The sequence below is a fragment of the Mus pahari genome, chromosome 4 (assembly GCF_900095145.1).
Source record: "Mus pahari chromosome 4, PAHARI_EIJ_v1.1, whole genome shotgun sequence".
Classification (NCBI taxonomy): Eukaryota; Metazoa; Chordata; class Mammalia; order Rodentia; family Muridae; genus Mus; species Mus pahari.
Genome location: NC_034593.1, coordinates 105,567,144 through 105,589,101, shown reverse-complemented (window position 1 = coordinate 105,589,101; position 21,958 = coordinate 105,567,144). Strand labels below are relative to the sequence as shown.

The following is a 21,958-nucleotide window of genomic DNA, read 5'->3' as shown; positions in this document are numbered from 1 at the left end:
TCTCTCTCTCTCTCTCTCTCTCTCTCTCTCTCTCTCTCTCTCTCTCCTACCTTCTCTCTTTCCCCCTGCCTTCCTATAATAAAGCTCTAAAACCATAGACTGTCTCTGTTCATCAAGGCCCACTGTGCTTGGAGAACAGGACAGGCTTTCTCCCAATGAGCCTTTTCTAATCTCTCATGCTCTAGTCAAGATCCGCTGCACTCACTCTCACCTGTGTTGGGAGCCTCTCTTCCCTCATCCCTCTCTCCCATAACCCTGGTGGCTTTAGCAAAGTAACTCCGTGACTCCTAGGTAGGGCTGCCCTTTGCCAACCCCTGAAGAGTGGGTCAGAGGCTTAGATGCCCACCCGGGGATGAGTGGAAGGTAGATAGCAGCCTGCCCACGCCTGACTGACCAGAGCGTAGATGGAACTCTGGGGGGGGGGTCTTCCCCTTCCCCCTATTCCCCCTGGGCCCCCCTTTTTAGTTCCCAACACACACATACACACACACACACACACACACACACACACACACTAAGAAGTCACCTCCCACTCCCTGCCTCCACCCAGCCCCTAACAAGCCTCAGTACCCTCTCAGTTCCTACTGACTTAGCTGTTCAGAACATTCCATATACATGGGACCGTGCAACAGACAACCTCCGTCGCTGGCTTCTTTCACTTGGCATAGTATTTGGAAGGTTCATTCCACATCCACAGCAGCTATCAGTGCTTCGTTGCTTTGTATGGCTGAGCAATGTCCCACTGCACACACATTCCGCGTGGCATTCCTCTGTCAACAGACATGTGGGCTGCACCACCCATCACTTGATAGGAACAGTGCTGCAAGGAATGTTTTGCTCAGCTTTCATTGGTTTATTCCCACGTCAATCATCTCTCCCGTGCAGAACTCAGTTCATTGAATACGTACAGAACACTGTATGATCATCACTTCCCTGACACAAACTTTACTATCGTTAAGTAACAACTCCCACCCCCTAGGTACCCAGGCTCCACTCAGTGACCTGAATTCTACCTCAGTTCTCCATACAGTTGATCCTGCTGGATCCCACAATCATATAAGAACTGTCCCGTATGTCTGGACAATTTCATCTGGCACAATATTTAAGATATGCATCATATGTTCTTATAATAAAAAATACACATTTCACATGCAAAAACTGTTAAGTTTAACATTGTCATTGAGTGGCAAAGACCTTATCAGCACCATGTACAAAGCGAGCACCTTTGGCTGGTATCATTTCACTCAGAAGTTTAGTGGGATAGATTGTTGAAGATGACAAAGAGGACTCCCGGGAGACAAATGCCATTGCCACAAACATGGAATTCAGAAGTAACTGTGGCTACTGGGGCCTCCCAGCTCCTGGACCTTTCTAACTTACTAGTATTTGCCTGCCTTCCCATCACCCACTTACAAAGAGGGATCAGTGCCTGGAACAGGACAAGGAGGAACCAGGAAGATGAAAGAAAGGAAAACATGAACCTGCTGGTTCTGGCTAGGATGAGAACGGAAAGGTGGTGCAGCTGGGTGAGCACCTACGCCATGGGCCTAGGAATGAGTATGGCCGGGGTTAGACAAGGAAGGAAGGACATGGGAGCTTTGAGAAGGCTGATCCAGTTCATAACGAACATAAAAGAACCGTTTCTCCAGTTCCATTAATAATGGATTATCTTGAACAAGAGCCTTTGTTCCCCATTTCCCCCTGCTTCAGTAGAATACATAGATAAACAGACTTAGAGCCAAGAGCCACACGGCCCCCACGGCTTCCTAGTTGGCATCTGCTGTGCTCTCCTTCCCACAGCCTCCTGGGCTGGACCCGGATACGGGAAGGATGAGGTTATCACCTAACCTACAGCCCCAAATCCTCACACAAACTGAGCAGCACTAACAAGAATGTGACTCACATAGTCACTTAAGTTATAGGCCACCCGTGCCCTGGCTTGACCTCCGCAGACCAGAAGCAAACAAAACCAAAAAACAGACTCAGTTTATGCATGCTAACTTAACCATGATTTTCTAGACTATTTCTTTTATTCTGTGAAAAACATATTGATCTCTATTTTGCAGAGTATTCCTTCTTTAAGAGAACATGGTTTCACTGTTTTTTGACAATACACCTAGGCACAGAAAAAAAAAATCATTTAGTTTAACAACTGCTGTTTTTTAAAAAGTATATGTATACTTAAAAAAAAAAAACCAACCAGATTGTTTATTACAAAAATGAGAAGCACAGGGAGAAGAGTCGTAATGCGTTCGTTCCTAAGGGAAAAGGGCATGCTAAGATTAACAGCACGGATTTCCCTGCACAGTGTGATGGAGGAATAAACCCGAGCAAATACCACTCCGTAAAAAAGAATATGCTATGCAGAAATTCACAGCCGGTCAAAGCGTCTGTGAAGTGATGAGTCACGAGTCCGGCATCCATATCACACCCTTTCCCAAAGCCCGGGGACCACGTCAGAGGAGACACGGAGCCTGTAAGAGCCAGAGGCTGGGGAGGAAGGCGCAGGGCGGAAACTGTTTCGGGAGCTGGCAGGGTCTCTTCACTCGTGAGCTCACAGCCACTGTGGCTGCCTGCGTAACGCCTGGGCAAGGTCAAGCCAGTCCACATTCTAGCGTGGAGTGGGAAGGGGTCCCTAACCCCACCCGTAACTGAGGACGCATGGACAGTTGATGGCTTCTCGTGGAAGTGAGTCCATTTTCTTTGGGGGTGTGGCTTGGAAAAAATTGACCTTACTCCTTGGAGAACAGCTGGAAACCCAGAGAGTATAGACAGCATAAATTATTTTTAAAAATATTAATAATATGGCATATAGTTTGGGATTAGGGAAGTTAGGGGAGATGTGGGAGGAACTGAAGTGAATATGATCAAAATACATTATATAATATCTCTCTCTCTCTCTCTCTCTCTCTCTCTCTCTCTCTCTCTCTCTCTCTCTCTCTCTCTCTCTCTTGGTTTTCCAAGACAGGGCTTTTCTGTATAACAGCCCTGGCTGTCCTGGAACTCTCTTACCAAGACCAGGTTGGCCTTGAACTCACAGAGCTCCCCTCCTGCCTCTGCCTCCCAAGATCTGGGATCAAAGGTGTGCGTCACCACACCCAGCTATCATTTCGTAAAATTCTTTTTCTTAAATTTAATTTATTTATGTATTTACATCCCAAACGCTGCCCACCCACCCCCAGTCTCCTCCTCCCATCCCACCTCCCCTTCGCCTCTGAGAGGGCGCCCCTCCATCTTAAAGAACTAATTAAAAAATATTTCTTTTGAAAAAATGCATGATATTGGCCTTGACATCAGAAGTCCAGCAAGTTCACCTATCTGCAAACCAAACCTAAGCAAACCTTAGCAAAAAAGGTGGAAACCCTTTCCTGAAAAGAATTTTTCCTTGTCTGTTATTGAACAGGACTGATTAAGACATATGTTTAGCCTTTAGTGGCTTATAATGGAAAACTGAAAGAAATTTTTTTCATATAGATTTAAATTGTTGTGCTGTCATTTCTCCAGTGCGAGGATGGAGACACGGCTTCACACACTCTGCTCAAGCACGGCCCCACTGAGCTACATCTCCAGGCCTTTATCTTTTGAGATAAAGACATTCTCAAGGGATAGTATAAACCATAACGTGCCATTCATTGACCATGAGCACAAGAAATTCCTACCTGGACCCTATGCTATTTTTAACTAAGATCTATGTAGAGAAAAACAGAACGTTTTCACTTTATTGGTTAGAAATAAAAAACATGGAGCTGGCTGGGGTCATTACTCAGAGATGAGAATAGGGTTTTGGGGCCAAGCAGAAATGATATCATCATCCGAAAGAATATCTAAAAAAATAAAAATATATTCTCCCAATTATTTTGCTTGTTTCCTTTGCCTAAGAAAATTATCTTCATTTGCTACAGGGTCAGAAGAATATAAAAGAAAATATCAAAGTCATTATAAATAATCAAAGAAAACAAATAAAAGTTAAGTCAGAAAGTAATAACACCAGCCATTAAGTTTCTAGCACCTATTACCCCATGGGGGGGGGGGGGAGAGGGAGAGAACAGAGCGAAGGATGTAAGGAAATAGCCCCTTAATAAAAACACTTAGTGGCAACAGAACAAATGAGTCCTCCGGTATTACAGCGCCACCCACTGGCTGTAAGTCCTTATAGCAAACATTGAGATAGAAAATGACGAAGAAGGAGGAAACACACTGCCTGTGCGAAGTCGCTAGAGCACCAGGGATGTCTTCCAAAAGAACCCAGCCATGTTAGTCTATCTTCAAGAGACAAGAATACTTGCTGGATCAGTTCACAAGGTTGAGGTTTAGCAACTGAGAGATTCGCGGCTTTGTTCTCTAGCTCCTATAAGGACTGATCTCATGGCTAAAACAGGACCTAAGATGCCGTTTCAGCTCCACGAATGAAAAATAAATGAGATCTCTAATCAGGGGTACCTACCTGCATTTAACTGCTAAAGAAAAGGTAATATCCATAATATAACTACATGTTAACAAAATGCTCACTGAATAAATCAACCACCAAGCTACCTTTAGACAGAAATACTGAACACAAAGGAGAGAGAAAAATCTCCCAGCTGCTGGTCGGAAAACATGTTTGGTTTCTTTTCTTGTAGGTTTTATTTGTTTGGGGTGTGTGTGTGTGTGTGTGTGTACGTAAAAACAGAATGTAGATTTTTTTTTTTTAAAACTCTAAGATTAAAATCTCTTAAATAAACCAGTCAACATAAATGTATTCTTTAAAGTACCATAGCAGCACTGTCATGAAAATTACAGTTCCCTTAAAACCAGATGTAGTGGTGCACACCTGTAATCCCACCACCCAGAAAACAGAGGCAGGTTATCTTTGGTTATACAACAGGTTAGAGGTCAGCCTGGGCTACACCAAACCTGTCTCATTCCCAAAGACACAACCTCCATTTTTTTTTTATTTTTTTTTTTTTGCCTGAGATAATTGCCTGAGATAATTGTCTTCAACTGCTGTCCATTCCAGTTTACTGTTTTAAATCTGGCGTGAGATGCTGAGAGTCATGTCATCTCAGGTACAATGTTCCCTTCAAGATGCAGAATTACACATAAAGGCTTGACTGACGTCAGTGCCCAGGTTATTTAGCCCACTTGAATGTGAGCTAGGAAAACCAGACTTCAGAATTCCTCTCTAGCGATGCCCATGGGTCTTCTGACTTAGTATACGCTCCAGGTGGTCGGTACAAGCTTCAGGTCTCTCCTCATTTTGATGACCATCATGACCCAGGCCCACAAAAAAATAAAATAAAAAATAAAAGTCTTTTTGTGCTCATACGTGGTTGATTGCAGATAAGAATATCGAGAGAAAAGTCACATTCCCACATATGTAAGTGGCCAACACCACCTTCTTAAAAACATGACCCTGAAATAAAAAATGAGATTTTAGCAAAAAGCACCGTCATTAGTATCTGTGTCAATAAACAAGAGAAGAGAATCTCACCTCCGCTTCTGCAACAGTTAGTGACTGAAGGATCTGAATCCTATCGTCGTCCAGTATTTCAACTGTCAAGAACAATGTGCGGTTATAAGAAAGATGACATGCAAATAAACTTGTCACAAAAAAAAACAAGATTAAACCTGAGGCCTGTCACTCCCCAATCTTGTAGGATATAGATTTGGCCATTTCAAGCTACTAAACATTGCAAACTTTCTGAACCTTGGGCGCGTGTGTGTGCCTATGCATATGTGGGTGTGTAATGCGTGTGTTTGCACTTGTGTCACGTGCAAGCTCACAGGCACACATGGGGACTCTGTCTTATTTCCTTCAGTCATGGTCTCTCACTGAGCATCAAGCTGGGCTGGCAGCCGGAAGATCACAGCAACCCTCCTGAATCCCTTCCCCCACAGCACAGGGTTACTGACACGTATAGATGGCCATGCCTGGCTCGTTACGTGGGTGCTGGAGATTCAAACTCAGATCTTTGTGCTTGGACTACCCGCACCACCCCTCCAGCCTCGCAACAGGACTTCCTAAGCAGGCTACCTTTCCTAGAGAGCCGATAAGCATGTATCTCCAGAATGACCTCAGTCCCGATGTGCCAGATCACAAACCCCATCATGGCATAGGTCTTCTGTGGGCTGGGAAGGTTCAGTCCTGGCAAGTCCATTCCTAGGAACATTGCTGCCACTGTGTAGAAAAAGAAATGCTCAAATACAGTGCCCAGTAAAAGTAATAATTGTGTAAGTAGAACAATTAAAATACATTAAATAGCCAGGCAGTGGTGGCACACGACTTTAATCCCAGCTCTAGGGAGGCAGAGGCAAGAGGATCTCTGAATTTGAGGTTAGCCTGGTCTACAAAGTGAGTTCCAGGACAGCCAAGGCTAAACAGAGAAACTCTGTATCAAAAAACAAATATATTTATATGTAAATATACACATATATGTATATTTATATGTGCACATATACATATATATATGTATAAATTTACACATATAAATATATTTAATGTTTAATATATAAGTTTAATATATAATGTTTAATATGAACTATATGTGTATAATATATAGGTATATACCTATATATTATACATATATCTATACATATATATTATGTTTAATATATGTGTTTATTCTATAATATATATGATATACATTAAACATTTATGAAAGAATAATCTTTAGGGCTAAGATTATTTGGTCTTTATTGTAAGACTTCAAAAGACAAGAGAGGACATTGTGTTCTATCAATTGCTAAGGAAACTCGCACAAGCTAAGGATTGTAGCTCAGGGGTTGAGCACTAGCCAGCCAGCGCAAAGCACTGGGTTCCATACACAGCACCGATAACAACAAAGGTACCTAACTAGCCTTTCCAGAGACGTGAGTCTGCAATAGTGAAAAGGGAGCAATGAAAGAAACGGCTGCTGACCTCACCACTGGCCCCACCGGTCGTCCCACAAGCCACAGAAATGTACAGGTGACGGGTGCCTCCCCAGGGATCGAGTACAAGATGTGCCTGCCCCGGGCTTCTATACCCAGCTGTTTGGGAGGCTGAAGCTGGAGGATCACAAGTTCAAAGACTGTGTGAGCTACAGAGTAAGGTCAAGGCTAGACCTGACAAGCCAGTGAGACCCAGTCTCAAAATAAAAACTATAAAGAGGTGTGGGGATGTAGCTCGGCGGTAGTGCGCCTGCCCACCATCTATGAGGCCCTGGGTGCAATCCCCAGTACTGAAAAGAAAGATGCGTCCGGTCATACCGGGGACTCTGGAACTACCTGCCCAGCAAGAACGAACAGGAGGGAACAGCCTGGGGTTGAGCGCTTGTACACAGCTCATTTCACCGGTCTCAACCCAAGGGACCTGCGCTTGCCCTGTGTGAACGAGCACGCGCTTGCCCTGTGTGAGCATTTGGTCCGGTCTATATCAGAACATAATTTGTTTGCAAAGGCAAATGTGAGAAAATGGGAAGGAGGGGAAGGGGGGCTGGAACAGTTAAAAAGTCATTTTTTTTTTTTTAACTTTAAGCTTAAATAATGACTTAAATAGTTACTTGTAGAAATTACTTTCTGGATTTCAATGTTTCAGGCTGATTTTCTCCTCAACAACCAATTACCCCAATTACTAATGCATCTAAAATCATTTAAGCCAAATTACAACTTGCCGTGTAAACAGCCAGCAATTATATATGAGTAAGTGGCACTGCAGTGTCTTACCTGCTATTATTCTAGCGGCAGTCCCCACACTCCAATGAGTCCAGTTAAACACTTGCCTCCTACCAAAATAAAGAACCGGGCAGTAGTCGTTAATGTGATGGAATAATGACTGATCCCCAAGAGAGTAAGAAGCATGTGGTTCTCCTATTGTAGGGGAACTGGATATCTGAAACCCATTTTAAAGCCCATAGATGTCAATACAGTCAATCACTACATCCTACAAAATGCCAAGTATTCTCTACTTTGCAAAAAGAATCAGTGCCTATCTAATGACCCACAGTAAGGGTGTTTCTATGCATGAGCTGAACATACCTTGGGTCATGTAAAGGTGGTCTGAAGGTTGCCAGCAGAGGCTGAAGGACAGCTAAGGTCATCACTGTACAACCGAGGTACGGGTGGTAGCCTGCGCGCTAAACAAAGGGCATCACTGAAACAGTTACAATCTTCCCTGTCAATTTAAATCAAATGTAAAACCATATACGGCAGATAAGCGTATGGGATGTTAGTAAGAGCCAGAGGAGCAGGGAGTCTGCTGTGAGATCGTGTGTTCTAGAAACGGCACAGAAACTGTGCCCCAGAATGCCTTGGTAATACGGCTGACTACTAAAGTCTTGAACACCACCACCAATAGGCATGCCAACACAGACAGGAAATGTCATGAAGTCCCAGCCCTTGACAAAAACTACAGGCAAATATGACTGCAGAGAGGGGAAATTAGCATCTCCCGGAGATGAGTCCCTAACTGGTTATCCGATATAAAGTGTCAGCCCGAAAGTCACACATACACAACCAATGCTAAAGGACACAATAGGAGATGCTTATTTTTGTCTGTGGTGTATAGTGTGTATGTGTGTGTGTGGTGCATGTGGTGTGGGGGGGGGGAGTGTATGGTGTGGGGGGGAAGAGAAGGGGGAGAGAATAATAATCACAAAAAAAGACTGAATTTGCATGGTGAGAGAAAACATGTAGGGTTAGAGGGAGGAGACATGGGAAAGAAAGGGAAGGAGGGGGAAGTAGAATATAATGAATTTATTAATAATAGTATCTATAAGGCACTTAGCACAACTGGTCATGTAGTAGAGATGCAATGTCTATTAGCTTAATCATAATCTTAAGAGATTGAACTGATGATGTTTCTTAGGCATCACACTTGGGCTGGAGAGATGGCACAGCCGTTAAGAGTGTTTACTGCTCTCCCAGAGGTCCCCACTTCAGTTCCCAGTGCCCACATCAGGCAGCTCACACCATATGCTTGCCCTGGTGCATAAGTTGCACAGATCCACACACATACAGATACACACCACTAAAATAACAACAACACCTTAGACATCACCCTTTTCAACATTCTATAAGGAAAACATACCAAAGGAATGCGTAAAATGTGACGCAGCCTAAAACTACATTTCAGTACCAAGTAATCTGTATTCATAGCCTCCCTCATCCCCAATCACCAACCAGGTGAAGTCGGCAGATAACTCAAAAACAGGGAGGAGAAAAGGAAGGATACAAACAGAAGTGTCTCATGCTCCGCCTCTGAGGGTAAAAGAGCCATCTGCTTTGACGTCAAACATCCGTTTGAAGGCATACTTACCCAACTCCAGCCTCCTCGGTACACAAAAGGCAAAACAAAAGCAATGCAGGTGAGTACAGAGGTAGCGACCATGAGCATCCGATGCACCTGCAAGAGGAACCGGCAAGGTGGGAAGATGGCTCAAAGACAGCTGCTGTCACCGCGGGGCAATCGTGGGAGAGTCACTGAAGGTACACATTCAACTTACATCGCAACAGTCAAGATACGATGTCCTAGACCGTTAAGCCAAAGAAAACTCTGAGCTGCCACATCATGGTTCAAAAGGACTCACTAAGGCTTTGCCTACTCACAAAGGCAGGAACACATATCGCACACATGAAGCACACTTACGTGCCAAGACCTTCTCTTCCTTCCAAAAGCTGGCATTGAGCTCTGTCACTATGCAGAGCGCTGTGCTGTGCCGTGTGCAGAGGGATAGCAATGAAACCAAAGACACTATACCCTGCAGGGCTTGTGGTATAATCAAAGAAAATAAGCGAAACTGTATTGGAACATATAATTCCTTGTGGAAAATCAGGAGAGTATTAAGAGTGAAAATGGGCACCTTTATGTATTGGACAACTGCTGTGAGTCAAAAATCATTCCAGGAAAAGTTTACCCTATATGGTATATAGGATAGTAGAGAGTTTCTGTGAATGTGTGAATGTCACGATACCTATCATGCACACTCAATACTATATGTTTAAGAACATAAGAAGGGAGGCTGGAGATATGGCTCAGTGGTTAAGAGCACTGACTGCTCTTCTGAAGGTCCTGAGTTCAAATCCCAGCAACCACATGACAGATCACAAACATCAGTACAGCTACAGTGTACTTATATACATAAAATCCTTAAAAAAAAGAGAGAGAAGGAGAGCCGGGAGGCAGAGGCAGGTGGATTTCTGAGTTCGAGGCCAGCCTGGTCTACAAAATGAGTTCCAGAACAGCCAGGGATAAACAGAAAAACCAAAAAAAAAAAAAAAAAAAAAAAAGAGAGAACGAAAGAGAAGGAGGGGGGGGAGAAGGAGAAGAAGAAGAAGACGACAACGATTTGGTGTTTACAGGAGTGTATAATGCACCATTGGTAAGCCCAGTCACAAAGACAGCTCCAGTTTGTCATGAGTGTAAAGACTATCTCACATGCAAAGCCCATTTGCTTTGTAATGAGAGCATCAATTCCACAAAAGTGTCCTCGGACCTTCCCAAGCTCACTATGGCACACCACACACACACACACACACACACACACACACTCACGCACACACACGCATGCACACATCATGACCACGTGTGCACACTTGCACCTACATACACACATAACACACGCAAATAAACAAATAATTTTAAAAGTAAAGTTAGAGTGAGAAAGGACATGGTCTTCCAGCTGCAAAATCTCTGGAGCAGACCAGAAGAGGAGGGAGAAGGAACAAGTGAGGAGGAACCATGAGAGAGCTCACAGACAGGAACAGACAGATGCAGGACACATAGCAACCAAGAGAATAAAGGAACAGAGGGATGACATCATGCTTAATGAGCACTGGCTGCTCTTGCAGAGGACACAGGTTCAATTCCCAGCACCCACATGATGGCTCACAACTGTCTAAACCCCAGTTCTAAGGGATCTGATGCCCTCTTCTGGCCTCTTCACACACACACGTGATGCAGACCTACATGCAAGCAAAACACCCGTATAAAAAATAATATTATTTGTATTTATTCTGAAAACCAAGAAGAGAAATGAAGTAAGATAAGAGGAACCTCAAAAGCTACAAGTCCTCCAGTTTCCCTAGACCCAGGCATCTGCACTTTCATGGCACATACTCACTGATGGCTCAGGACATATGCAAACACCCATAATCTGCACCCATGAAGATAAGACTGCTCCGCCTTCTTGTGAAAGGTTCTTGTTGAGCCTCACTGTGTTCCACTGGACCCCATCCTCCCATCAGGAAGGCTCAGCGGAAAAGAGCTCTTCCAGGTTCTACCCACACACATAATCAGCTGACCTTGACTGTTAAATGGGGAGAGTCCAGTTCTCACGGGCACACCGAGCAGAAGACGGACATACAGTGAGCATCACCATGTCTTTCTTCTGTTTTCCAGCCCCCCACCCGCCCTTGACTCAAAATGACTTAGTGCAGCAGGTGCATCTTTCCGAGCGTCTCACACTACAAACCTCGGGATAAGGAAGGATTGATCATTTGGCTCTGACACGTTCCCCGATTCAGCCTACTCCTCGAAAGCCACACTCTTGTAAGTAATCCTGCATCAGCTCCCAATTGGTTAGGAGGGTAAGGGGAGAGGGGGTCTAAGACCTACAATCGCTGTAATTGGGAAAAGAAAAAGACAAGCACACGTGGGCCAGCAACATGGCTTAGCGGCTACACGGGTTTGCTGGGAAGCACAGTGACCTGAGTTTGACCCTAAAATCCACTCGGTTGAGGAAAACTGACTCCCAAAAGTTGTCCTCTGACTTCCATACAAATGCTATGTGTGCATGCGCATGACATGCAGGCATACACACACACACACACAGAGAAATGTTATGTGCACACGCAAGGCACACAGGCACACATGCATAGACACACATACACAGCAGATAAATAATGTAAAAATCAAAAGCCCGAAAAGTTCACGTGGCGATGACTATTTCAGAGATTGCTTTCAGCCTTACGTCCACCTACCTGAAACCAAGCTGCTTCCCGGAGGAAGAAAGCTTTCGACCAAACAGATCTGAAGAACCGGGCAACCAGGACTCCAATGCTGACTGTGGTCATCCATGCCACAAACATTAAGGCACCTGCAGGAGGGAGAGATGCAGTGGTGCCCGTTACACAGTGGAAAGCTGTAGCATCCATGATCAAGGCAGTGATCCGAAAATATGAACAGCTAGCAAAGGACATTAAAGTGATAGACATGTGACCGCCTGCCCCCATCTAAAAATCCACTAGACAGCATAGGTCTTATTATACTACCAACCACCCAGGGCACAGCCCCCAGCAGGTACCAGGTACCAGGCACCCGAGTGCTTTACACGTATTAGTCAAACTGTCTTTGCCATAGTCTTACGGGTCTTTATCCTTATTCTCATTTGGATAAATGGGGAAACAAGGCACAGAGGACTCCAAGAGCTTGGCTACAGCCACTGTGTTCTTAACCATCCTTCTAACACTCTGTCTGCAGCTTTCTTCCCCCATAATCTTACTCCAAACAGCAAAGGGAAGACAAAACAACATGTGACTTCCAAATCTAAATCCCGCCCAAGGGGAGGAGGAACAGCAGGAGCAGAAGACAGGGAAGTGGCTTTCCAGGTGAGCTGTGGCAGAAACCATGGGAAGCCACCACCACGGAGATGAATGGAGAATGTAAAGAGAAATGGTAAGAAAATCCCCAAGAGGATAATGTTTTTAACAATACAGTTCACACTGTTTCCCTACTTTTAAATCCTACCTTTTCAAGAATAAGCCAGGGCATTTTGCAAGTGGGTAGACCCAGAGCATATAAGAGCCTTTCGTCCAAGCAGCTACTCTCGCAGCTTGGCGGCACTCCTCACCCCAATGCCCACAACCTAATAATGGCAGTGACTAAATCCTAGGCCCAAATACTGACATGTCATCAGGCTCCAAGAGTGAGACCACATCTGTCATCTGATCTACTGTTACAACTGAACAACTGAAACCACAGACCACTTTGTAATTGGTGTTTATTGATTTAAAAAAAAATCAAAAATGAAGAACTTATAAATGTCAAATTAATCCACTAACACACACTAACTAGCCGGTGCTAGGAGTAACTAGACCAATGCTTTAACTAGAGATGGATGAATTTAAATTTTCCACTGTTGGTTTAATACCACTGAACTAAATTTCCTTTTCCCTTTTAATAAAAACTGGCAAACATTCAGACAGACGATCTACCCGAAAATATTCATCTGTAACTGTAAGAGTCATGAAGTTTTGCTAAGCGACGCCTGCCACCACTCCTTATCCAGCCAACGCCTGCTCATTGGTTAGAGTATTCTACAAAATATAGTAATGATGCTCTGTTAACTTACCATGAGCCTTCAAAAGCGGTGAGGAGCGGGACCCTCCTACGCTCTTTGGAGTGCCTGTTACGTCGTATTTTTCATATGTTATCAAAGGCTGATGAGGGTGCCTAAAGATTCGGCCTGAGAGAGGTAAACACAGGAAAGAAAACGTCTCATGGTCATGAAAATAACCAAATCGGACTAGCCAGAAAACATGCAAATGCAACATAGCGATATACATGAGAGCAAGCGGCCTTCCTGAAAATTAAAGAGATAATTTAGCCGACAGCGAGGTGAATCAAAACAAGGGCTGGGGGTGGAAGAATTACAGTGCCCGAGACACAGTGTGGGCTATGAGCAGGTTAAACGGTATCAAAACAATGTGCGATGGTGAGTCACTGAAAATACCTGGTGTGATTCTCAGACATGCAAGCCTTTAACCATGCCTGCATTCTAAACTGCTAGAATGTGCTAGCCCATCCTGGGCCTGGGAAGGAAATAGGCAGACAACTACGAAAGGCATGGTGATGATATGGGATTTGGCAGACAGACAGTTCAGGCTGGGTTTGAGTGACAAATCAGAGTGTTGAATATCAGTGACATAAAGACAGGCCTGGAGAGTTGGCTCAGTGGTTAAGAGAGTATCTGGAAATCTGACATCCTGTTCTAAACCTCTCAGGATACCAGGCACAGATGTGGTGCACAGGCTCACACGCAGGCAAAGCCCATACATAAAAAAAAAAAAAGTCTAACAGGCAGGTGGTGGTGGCGGTGGTGGTGGTGGTGCAAATCTTTAATCCCAGCACTCGGCAGGCAGATCAAGGCCAACCTGGTCTACAGAGTGAGTTCTAGGAGAACCAAGTCTACAGAATCTTCAAAAGTCATAATCAAAAAAAAAAAAAAAAAAAAAAAAAAAAAAAAAAAAGGGAAAAAAAAAAGTAGGAAAGGGGGGAGGGGAGGGAGGGAGGGAGGGAGGGAGAGGGAGAGAGAGAGAGAGAGAGAGAGAGAGAGAGAGAGAGAGAGAGAGAGAAGGAAAGCAAAGAAGAGAACATTATCTTTTTTTCCCTTTCTTGTGGTTGTTGTTGTTGTTGTTTGGGATTTTTTTGAGATAGCATTTGACTATGTAGCCCACTTGTACACCAGGCTGGCCTTGAACTCATAGCAATCCACCTACCTCTGCTTTGTTAGTGCTGGTTAAAGGCATCTGCCAACATGTCTAGCCTTATTTTTGTCTCTTATTATTATTTGTTGTACATAAAATTGAATTGGGATAATATAGGATTATTCCAAGTATGTGTGCATATATGTGTATGTGTTCCCTCTACAGGTAGGATAACGGTTAAACCCTGGCATCTGACTAACATACCAAGTGCCACTGCCCTGGAGAAAGCCTATTCTCCCTGGCCCAGCAGTCATCAATCAATTGCAAATGGCTTCTTGGTTTGAAACAGGGGCTCCATGCCCACCTCCCCTTCTCCTTGTTGAGACTTTGTCTGGTTTGAACCTGTGCAGGCCCTGTGCATGCTGCCACAGTCTCTGTGAGTTCATGTCTGCATCAGCCCGGTCGTGTCTAAAGGACACTGTTCCCTTGGCACCATCCACCTCCTCTGGATCTTACAACCTTTCTGCCTCTTCCAAAAATACATGTACAAGAAAATGTATAGCTACATTTCTATGTTGTTTAAAGTAAAAATACAAACTAACGCCCATCACTAGGGGAGAATAAACTACAGAACATACAAATATATTTTTAGAAAACTATGCAAGTACAAAAATAGTTAAGAAACTTAATATAGCCAGGCAGTGGAGGCACAGGCCCTTAATCCCAGCACTTGGGAGGCAGAAGCAGGAGGATCTCTGAGTTTGAGGCCAGCCTGATCTACAGAGTGAGTTCCAGGAAGCCAGGGATATATAGAGAAACCCTGTCTCAAAAAACCAAAATGAAAGATAGATAGATAGATAGATAGATAGATAGATAGATAGATAGATAGATAGATAGATGGATGGATGGATGGATGGATGGACAGACAAATAGATAGATGATAGATAGATAGATAGATAGATAGATAGATAGATAGATAGATAGATAGACAGACAGATAGACAGATAGATAGACTTGTTGTAAACAAATGATAGGTGTCAGGCGATGGACTATATCACAGTAATGTCAACAGGACAGGGCTTGTGGGATGTCTCAGCAGGTAAAGGTGCTTGCAGTGCAAACCTGATACACTGGAGAAGAGAACTGGCTCTGCAAAGTTGTCCTCTGACCTCCACAAGGGCACCACGGACTGTGTACGCCTGCAGACACACACACGCACACACAAACACACACACACACACACACACAACACACGCACACACACGCACACACATGCACACATGCACACACACACACACACACACACGCACGCACACGCGCACATGCACACGCGCACACACACATACACACACGCACACAAACGCACACGCACACACACATGCATGCACACACGCGCGCGCGCACACACACACACGCGCACACACACACGCACACACACACACACGCACACACACAGAAATAATGATAACCAAAATAACTATATGTCTAGTATAGTCCAATTCAACTTTTAAAAATTCATAAAGGGTACAATTTATACTGTCTAACAAAATGAAAAAATGAAAATAGGGAAAGTGGCCAAGACAAATACAACACTATTTTTTTTTAAGCTGTTGGTTTCAATTAGGAAACCAAAACTAAAAGCACAAGTCTTCTTAGAGATGGTTAACAATGAAGACAGTTCAAAACATCTGGATGCAAGCAATCATAATGTGTGCGTTAGAAAAGACAACACAATCTAACTGTGCTGGTTAGTTCTTATCCGCTTAATACAAACTCAAGTGACCTGTAAAGAAGCAACCTCAGCTGAGGGACTGCCACCATATGATTTGCCTTTGGACATGCCTATGAGTCTTTTTCTTGATTAATGATTGATGTGGTAAGGCCCAGCCCACTGTGGGCGGTACCACCTCTAGGCAGGCAGCCCTGGGATATACAAGCAAGCTGTGCAAGGCAGAGAAAGCAAGCCAGGAAGCAGTGTTCCTCCATGGTCTTTGCTTCAGTTCCTGCCTCCCGCTTCCACCTGGGTTCCTCTTGATGATGCACAGTAACTTATTAAACTCAACCTTTTACCCTCGCCCTCCCCGGGGTGCTGTTGTCTGGAGAAACAGAGAAACAAAATCAGTTATCTAGAAATCAGGAAGGAAATGTCATTAGAATCAACTAAGTGCTCGGACATAAAAGTCGTGTTATAATGAGTGTTAAAAATAAACAAGGTGGCAAAGATGCCAATATCAAAGATACTCTTTAAGAAAATGAAAATGAGGCTGAACATGGTGGTGCATGCCTTTAATCCTAGCTCTCGGGAGGCAGAGATGGGGAGAAATCTCTATTAGTTCAAGGCCAACCTGGACTAGAGAAGAGTTTCAGGACAGTCAGGGCTATATATAGTGAGACGCTGAGTCAAAACATAACAAAAGAAAAAACTAAGACTACTCATTCAGATTCCTATAGTATACTGGGATCACATGCCTTCCGTTTTCCTTAAGAAGATGAAAGATAGGAAATAACATTGCCAGGGAACAGCCAGACCTAACCCCCTTCTAGTATGAATCTGCTGCTAGGGCCATTACTCCGCCAGGTCCTCCCTGCTTCCTGTAGAAGCTCATGTCTAAGGAGCCCAGATCCCAATTGGATGGATTGTCCCCCTAGAGCTGCGATTTCTTGCAACAGTCCAAAGGCACTGTACCTAGGAACTCAGCTAAGCCCAAAGACATATGTACTTCTTACAAGGCACTTATGGTTCTGGTCCAAATTCATTGTACAAAGCAGGGGCCATTGACATGACAAGCAATGCTTTGTGACTGGCTGACGTTCTGTGTAGTGTTCAGAGAACCAAAGGCAGAAACGTGACATGAAATCAAAGAGAACCCCTTCCACCCCTTAAAATGAGCAAAGGCGAAGGGAAAGGAAGGGGACAGGGCACAACAACGTGTAAAGGAAGAATTAACCCAAGTGCTCACCGTCGTGAGCTGGACCTTCTGCAAAGAATATGTAGTAGCTTTCATTCAGCACAAATCTGTTCTTAGCCTCAGGAAGGGTGATGTTTCTTCTGAATGAACACTGTATGACGCCGTCTGCCAGCCTCCAGGCCATATCCTCCAGAGTCCCCTACAAACAAACAAACAAAGGGGGTTCACATCCCTTCCCAAAGATTTGCTAAAAATCAGACATACTCAAAGCCCTGGCCTATTCCGCTTCCTTCCTTTCTCTAAGGTTGGAGGAGCCACAACGGAGGCCAGTGCGATGTGCACATCTGGGGAGGAATGTCAGTGCAAAGTGCACATCTGGGGTGGAATGCCAGTGCAAAGTGCACATCTGGGAAGGAATGCCAGTGCGATGTGCACATCTGGGGAGGAATCCCAGGAAAACTAGGCTCATGGTGGCGTCATAAAGGGAAGCCACTGCTCTGTCCAACTTCATTCACTGTGACATTGAGGTGCATGGCTCCTTCGTAGCACATTTGCTTGCCAATTAATTATGCCATGAAAAAAATGCTCCCCACTGCACAGAAGATGCTGACAAAGGACATGGCTGCCCAAAGTCTCTTCTTAAAAACCCATCCTATATACTTTTGGAAAAGGGCGAATGCTCTGAGCACATCAATAAGCCATAAAATACTTCTTCGTAAGATGAAACAAAAGGGATTTAAGTGGTGCAAGCAAGAATGGATCGTTTCCTAGCAGAGAGCTTTGTCTTGTGCTTTCTAAGTCCAGAATGTTTCCTGGCAATCATTCTGGGTAGACCGCTGCTTCTGGACCCTTGCCTGTGCTGGGCTAACTGCAAGGCTGCAGGCTCCCACACACAAGCCCATCAATGGTGGCCACAGAGAGGGAAGGTGGTCCAACCAGATAGGTTCTCAGGATGTTCCCACTTACCCTGGAGTCCATCACAGGATAACTTCTCCCTGTCAAGTAGGAAGGCTGAATAGACACTGTCTGGTCCTCACGGATGCACAAGTATGCGTCATCATTGCCCTGAAAATCAGGTGCGTTAGTTTGAGGAGTCCCTATCCAAATGGCATTTGATACTTACAAAACATAATTGAGTCACTGGCAAATGATCTATGAAGTCTAGAGAACCATTTGCTTATTTGTTGGCTAAAAAAAAAAAATTACAGCTAGCTGTGGTGGTACACACGTTTAACTCCAGTACCCAGGAGGCAGAGGCAAGCAGAGCTTGGGGCCTCTGTGAGCTTGAGGCCTGACACAGCTACCTAAGAAACAGCGGGGAGTGAAGGCACACGCCTTCAATCCCTGCTTTAGAGAAGCAGATCTCTGAAATCTATGCCAGTCTACTCTACATCTCAGTTCCAGGCCAGTCAGGGCTATGTAGGAGACCCCGTCTCAAAAGGTAATTAATTAATTAAGAATAAAAGGGGACTAAAATTTCTGTCTAAAAATAATAGATCAAAACGAACTGCCTGAGGTGATGCACAGCTCAGCCGCAGAACCCTTGCCTGGCATGTGAAAGGCGCTAGATTCCTTTCTGTAAAAAGACGCAGCCTGTATTCACGTTCCCACACCCACATGTGAATGCTGCCATTAGCACGTCCATGCATATGTGGTCAGACATTTGCTTTTGTGTCTATTCCTTCCTTTTCAGAGAGGAAAATATGTTTTGTTACCTCTTTTTTTTTTTTTTCCACTTAACTGTGAGACCATATGAGAGACTGATTCATAAATAAATACTCTGGCGTTTTTATCTCAACCATGACACATTAAATCTAGTAAATGTGTACAATATGCAGCAGCAATATTTGATAGCTTAGCAAAATATACATATTACAATACTGCATATTCATACTCACTAATATATGTAGGACATGTGTAATTTCGGTTATTACTCTGTAGATTGGCTATGAAGACAGTTGCAACTTCAAAGTACATCGGGGCAACGGCACAAATGAATGATCTGAGGTTGATCTGAAGTCACTGTCCATAGCCCATTAAAGCCAACCAGGCCTTTTAGTTACTAATTTCCTTTGTATTCTTTATTGGTTTTACATATGTACATTTACATGTGTGTATGTACATACACACAACCTGCTCAGTATGATACTTGTATGTTCTCAGGGGTGACCATGTAATATGGATAACCTTGGTCTGCTCTGCTCTCGGGCTGAGGCTTCAGTGAGCTCTGCCCCTCCCATGTTAGCATGTTCACTGGAGCCATCCTTATTCAGGTTAGGTTGAGGCAAGTATGCTAGTGAGACTCTGTGGGTGCAGCTTCTAACAGTTCTCAGAGACATGCTCTCACGGCAAACTCCCTGTTCTTCTGGCTCTTACAATCTTTCCATTCCCACAGGTAGAGTAACTGTTCAGTAAAGCAGATCAAGACACACATGCACTGAAAGATGGTTACTTGAGTCTTGGACAGTTGGGGAAGATGGAATATACACAATGTACTGCAGAAAACTATTACATCTTTATCAATTTTTCCCAACAGGGTAAGATTGTGGTAAGGGCAAGAGAACATTCTTGTTATCGCTACAGATATGCCAAAATCTTTGGGATGAAATGCTGCCAGATCTACTTATTCTTGAAAAGTTGAGTAGGGAAAACTGTTGCTATATGCCATATAAGAGAGGTGTCTCTGCAGTTAAGAGCACTGGTTGCTCTTTGGTTGGAACTGGATTTGAAAGATGGTGTCCCCAAGAGAACATGGAAGCTCCTGCCCCCCTCCCTCACCTTCCCGCATGCACCTCTCTTTTGATAGCCTTAGGAATATCATTATAATAAACAGAAGAGCATGGAAGCTCCTGCCCCCCCCCCCCACCTTCCCGCGGGCACCTCTCTTTTGATAGCCTTAGGAATATCATTATAATAAACAGAAGAGCATGGAAGCTCCTGCCCCCCTCCCTCACCTTCCCGCGTGCACCTCTCTTTTGATAGCCTTAGGAATATCATTATAATAGAAGAGCATGCTTCCCTGAATTTGTTGAATGGCCCAGTCCTAGAAGGAGGTGTTGGAAATGCTGGTTTGTTATCCCTAGAGTGAAAACCCGTAGGTAAAACAAGCTGGAGTTGGGGTTAGCATCTGAAGTCTGAGGTTCAGCAGTCCTGGGGACTGAGCCCTCAACCCAGACCATCTGACACTCTCTCCAAGTTGAAGGTCTGCAGCAAAACCAATTGTTTGTTTGGTGTGTGAGTAGATATCCCCACATTTTGGAAGACCACAGAAGTAACCTGTGTTGAGTGTGTAGTTGAAGAAACTGACTCTGGTTTTTACTTAAGAGGAAAAGGGAGAGAGAAACTAGTAATGTGTTTCCCTGATAGACTTTATATCATATAATATAAATCACACACAGGGAATACCAAAAGGCAAAAATAAGCAAGCCACTGTTACCTAATTCAGAAAATTATACTCTTTAACCATTTTAGGAATGAAAACAGTTGCTGTCAATTTACAAGCCAACTTTTAAGGCAGAATTTAGGTTATCCAATCAGGATTTAGAATATCTAACATCTTCAGTATCCAAATTTATATTCTATAGTCACAAATATCAGGACCCTGAACATGGTGTCCAAGCCTTTAATCCCAGCTCTTGAGGCAGAGGCGGGCAGATCTATGGGGATTTGAAACCAGTCTGGTTTATAGTTCCAGGTTAGCCAGGGCTTCAGAGTGACCTTGCCTCAAAAGTACACTAAAGTTTTAAAAATAACAACCTTAAATAGAAATAACTACTTTAAATATATATTCTGAAGATAATCCATTTCTATTTAGGCAACCAGGTGTACAGCTAATTTTAATCATTAAGCTCTCTCTGTAAACCAACTAACTGCACCTGCATAATTAAATCTTTTTATAAACACTTTTTGATGAGCACTAGAAGAGAAATAGGTAAGATTACACATATCTCAAATTAGAGATAAATGCACTTGTGCCATCCTGCCTACAATGTACAAGAACTCAGGTACCTGTGGGGGCATGCACCATCACAGTGAACACAACAAAAATCCTCCCCTCCCCCCTTGACTGCGGCCAGTAGGAGGAAATGTGCTACTATACTATATCGTGAATTTGAGCTACACTTAAAGAAATAAGTTGTTTTTATATTTGGATGACAAATAGGACACGATATGTCATATATAATAATACATGACTGACAAATGAATGCCGAGCCACAAAGATGGACCTTAAGGAGATTACATGTTTATCCAACAAGGCCTTTCAATCCTATCTGCACGCATCTCCAGACTTTGTTTCATGGCCAATCCCATCCCAAGCGCATAAAAAGCATGACCACCACCTTCTTGTTATTGCTTTAGAGTTGCAACTGACTCTTAACTCAACCTCATTATTTTTCTCAGGCACCAAATTTGATTCATTTTTGCTAGTGCTGAAAACACCCAAAAGAATAAGCCGCAGCTCTGATGATAATTACAGGGAGAAAGCAAGGGAAATATTTTGCACGATTACAGCATTATGTTCCATAAAAATGTAGAAAGCTTCCCATAAAAGTCACGCTGAAGAGAAAAGGTTGAAGTCGTCTTACTGTTAGATGTTTGTGAGGTAACCTGTTGCTTTGCTACTATTGTTCTGGTTTGGTTTGTTGTTGTTTGTTTTTGTGTTTTGT

General features: G+C 43.8%; 1 protein-coding gene across 1 annotated transcript in view; it reads right to left on the bottom strand.

The window, feature by feature from the left end:
- Nucleotides 1-3,911: 3,911 nt before the first annotated feature.
- Frrs1 (ferric chelate reductase 1) overlaps nt 3,912-21,958 on the bottom strand; it is a 37,923-nt gene continuing 19,876 nt past the window's right edge. Inside the window, exons 7-16 of the mRNA XM_029538169.1 lie at nt 18,258-18,356; nt 17,343-17,490; nt 13,308-13,421; nt 11,938-12,053; nt 9,275-9,361; nt 7,996-8,093; nt 7,684-7,742; nt 6,014-6,157; nt 5,471-5,532; nt 3,912-5,392 (exon numbers count right to left, since the gene is read on the bottom strand). Of these exons, the coding sequence (XP_029394029.1) occupies nt 5,300-5,392; nt 5,471-5,532; nt 6,014-6,157; nt 7,684-7,742; nt 7,996-8,093; nt 9,275-9,361; nt 11,938-12,053; nt 13,308-13,421; nt 17,343-17,490; nt 18,258-18,356 (1,020 nt within the window). The 3' untranslated portion in view covers nt 3,912-5,299. The remainder of the gene's footprint in view (nt 5,393-5,470; nt 5,533-6,013; nt 6,158-7,683; nt 7,743-7,995; nt 8,094-9,274; nt 9,362-11,937; nt 12,054-13,307; nt 13,422-17,342; nt 17,491-18,257; nt 18,357-21,958) is intronic.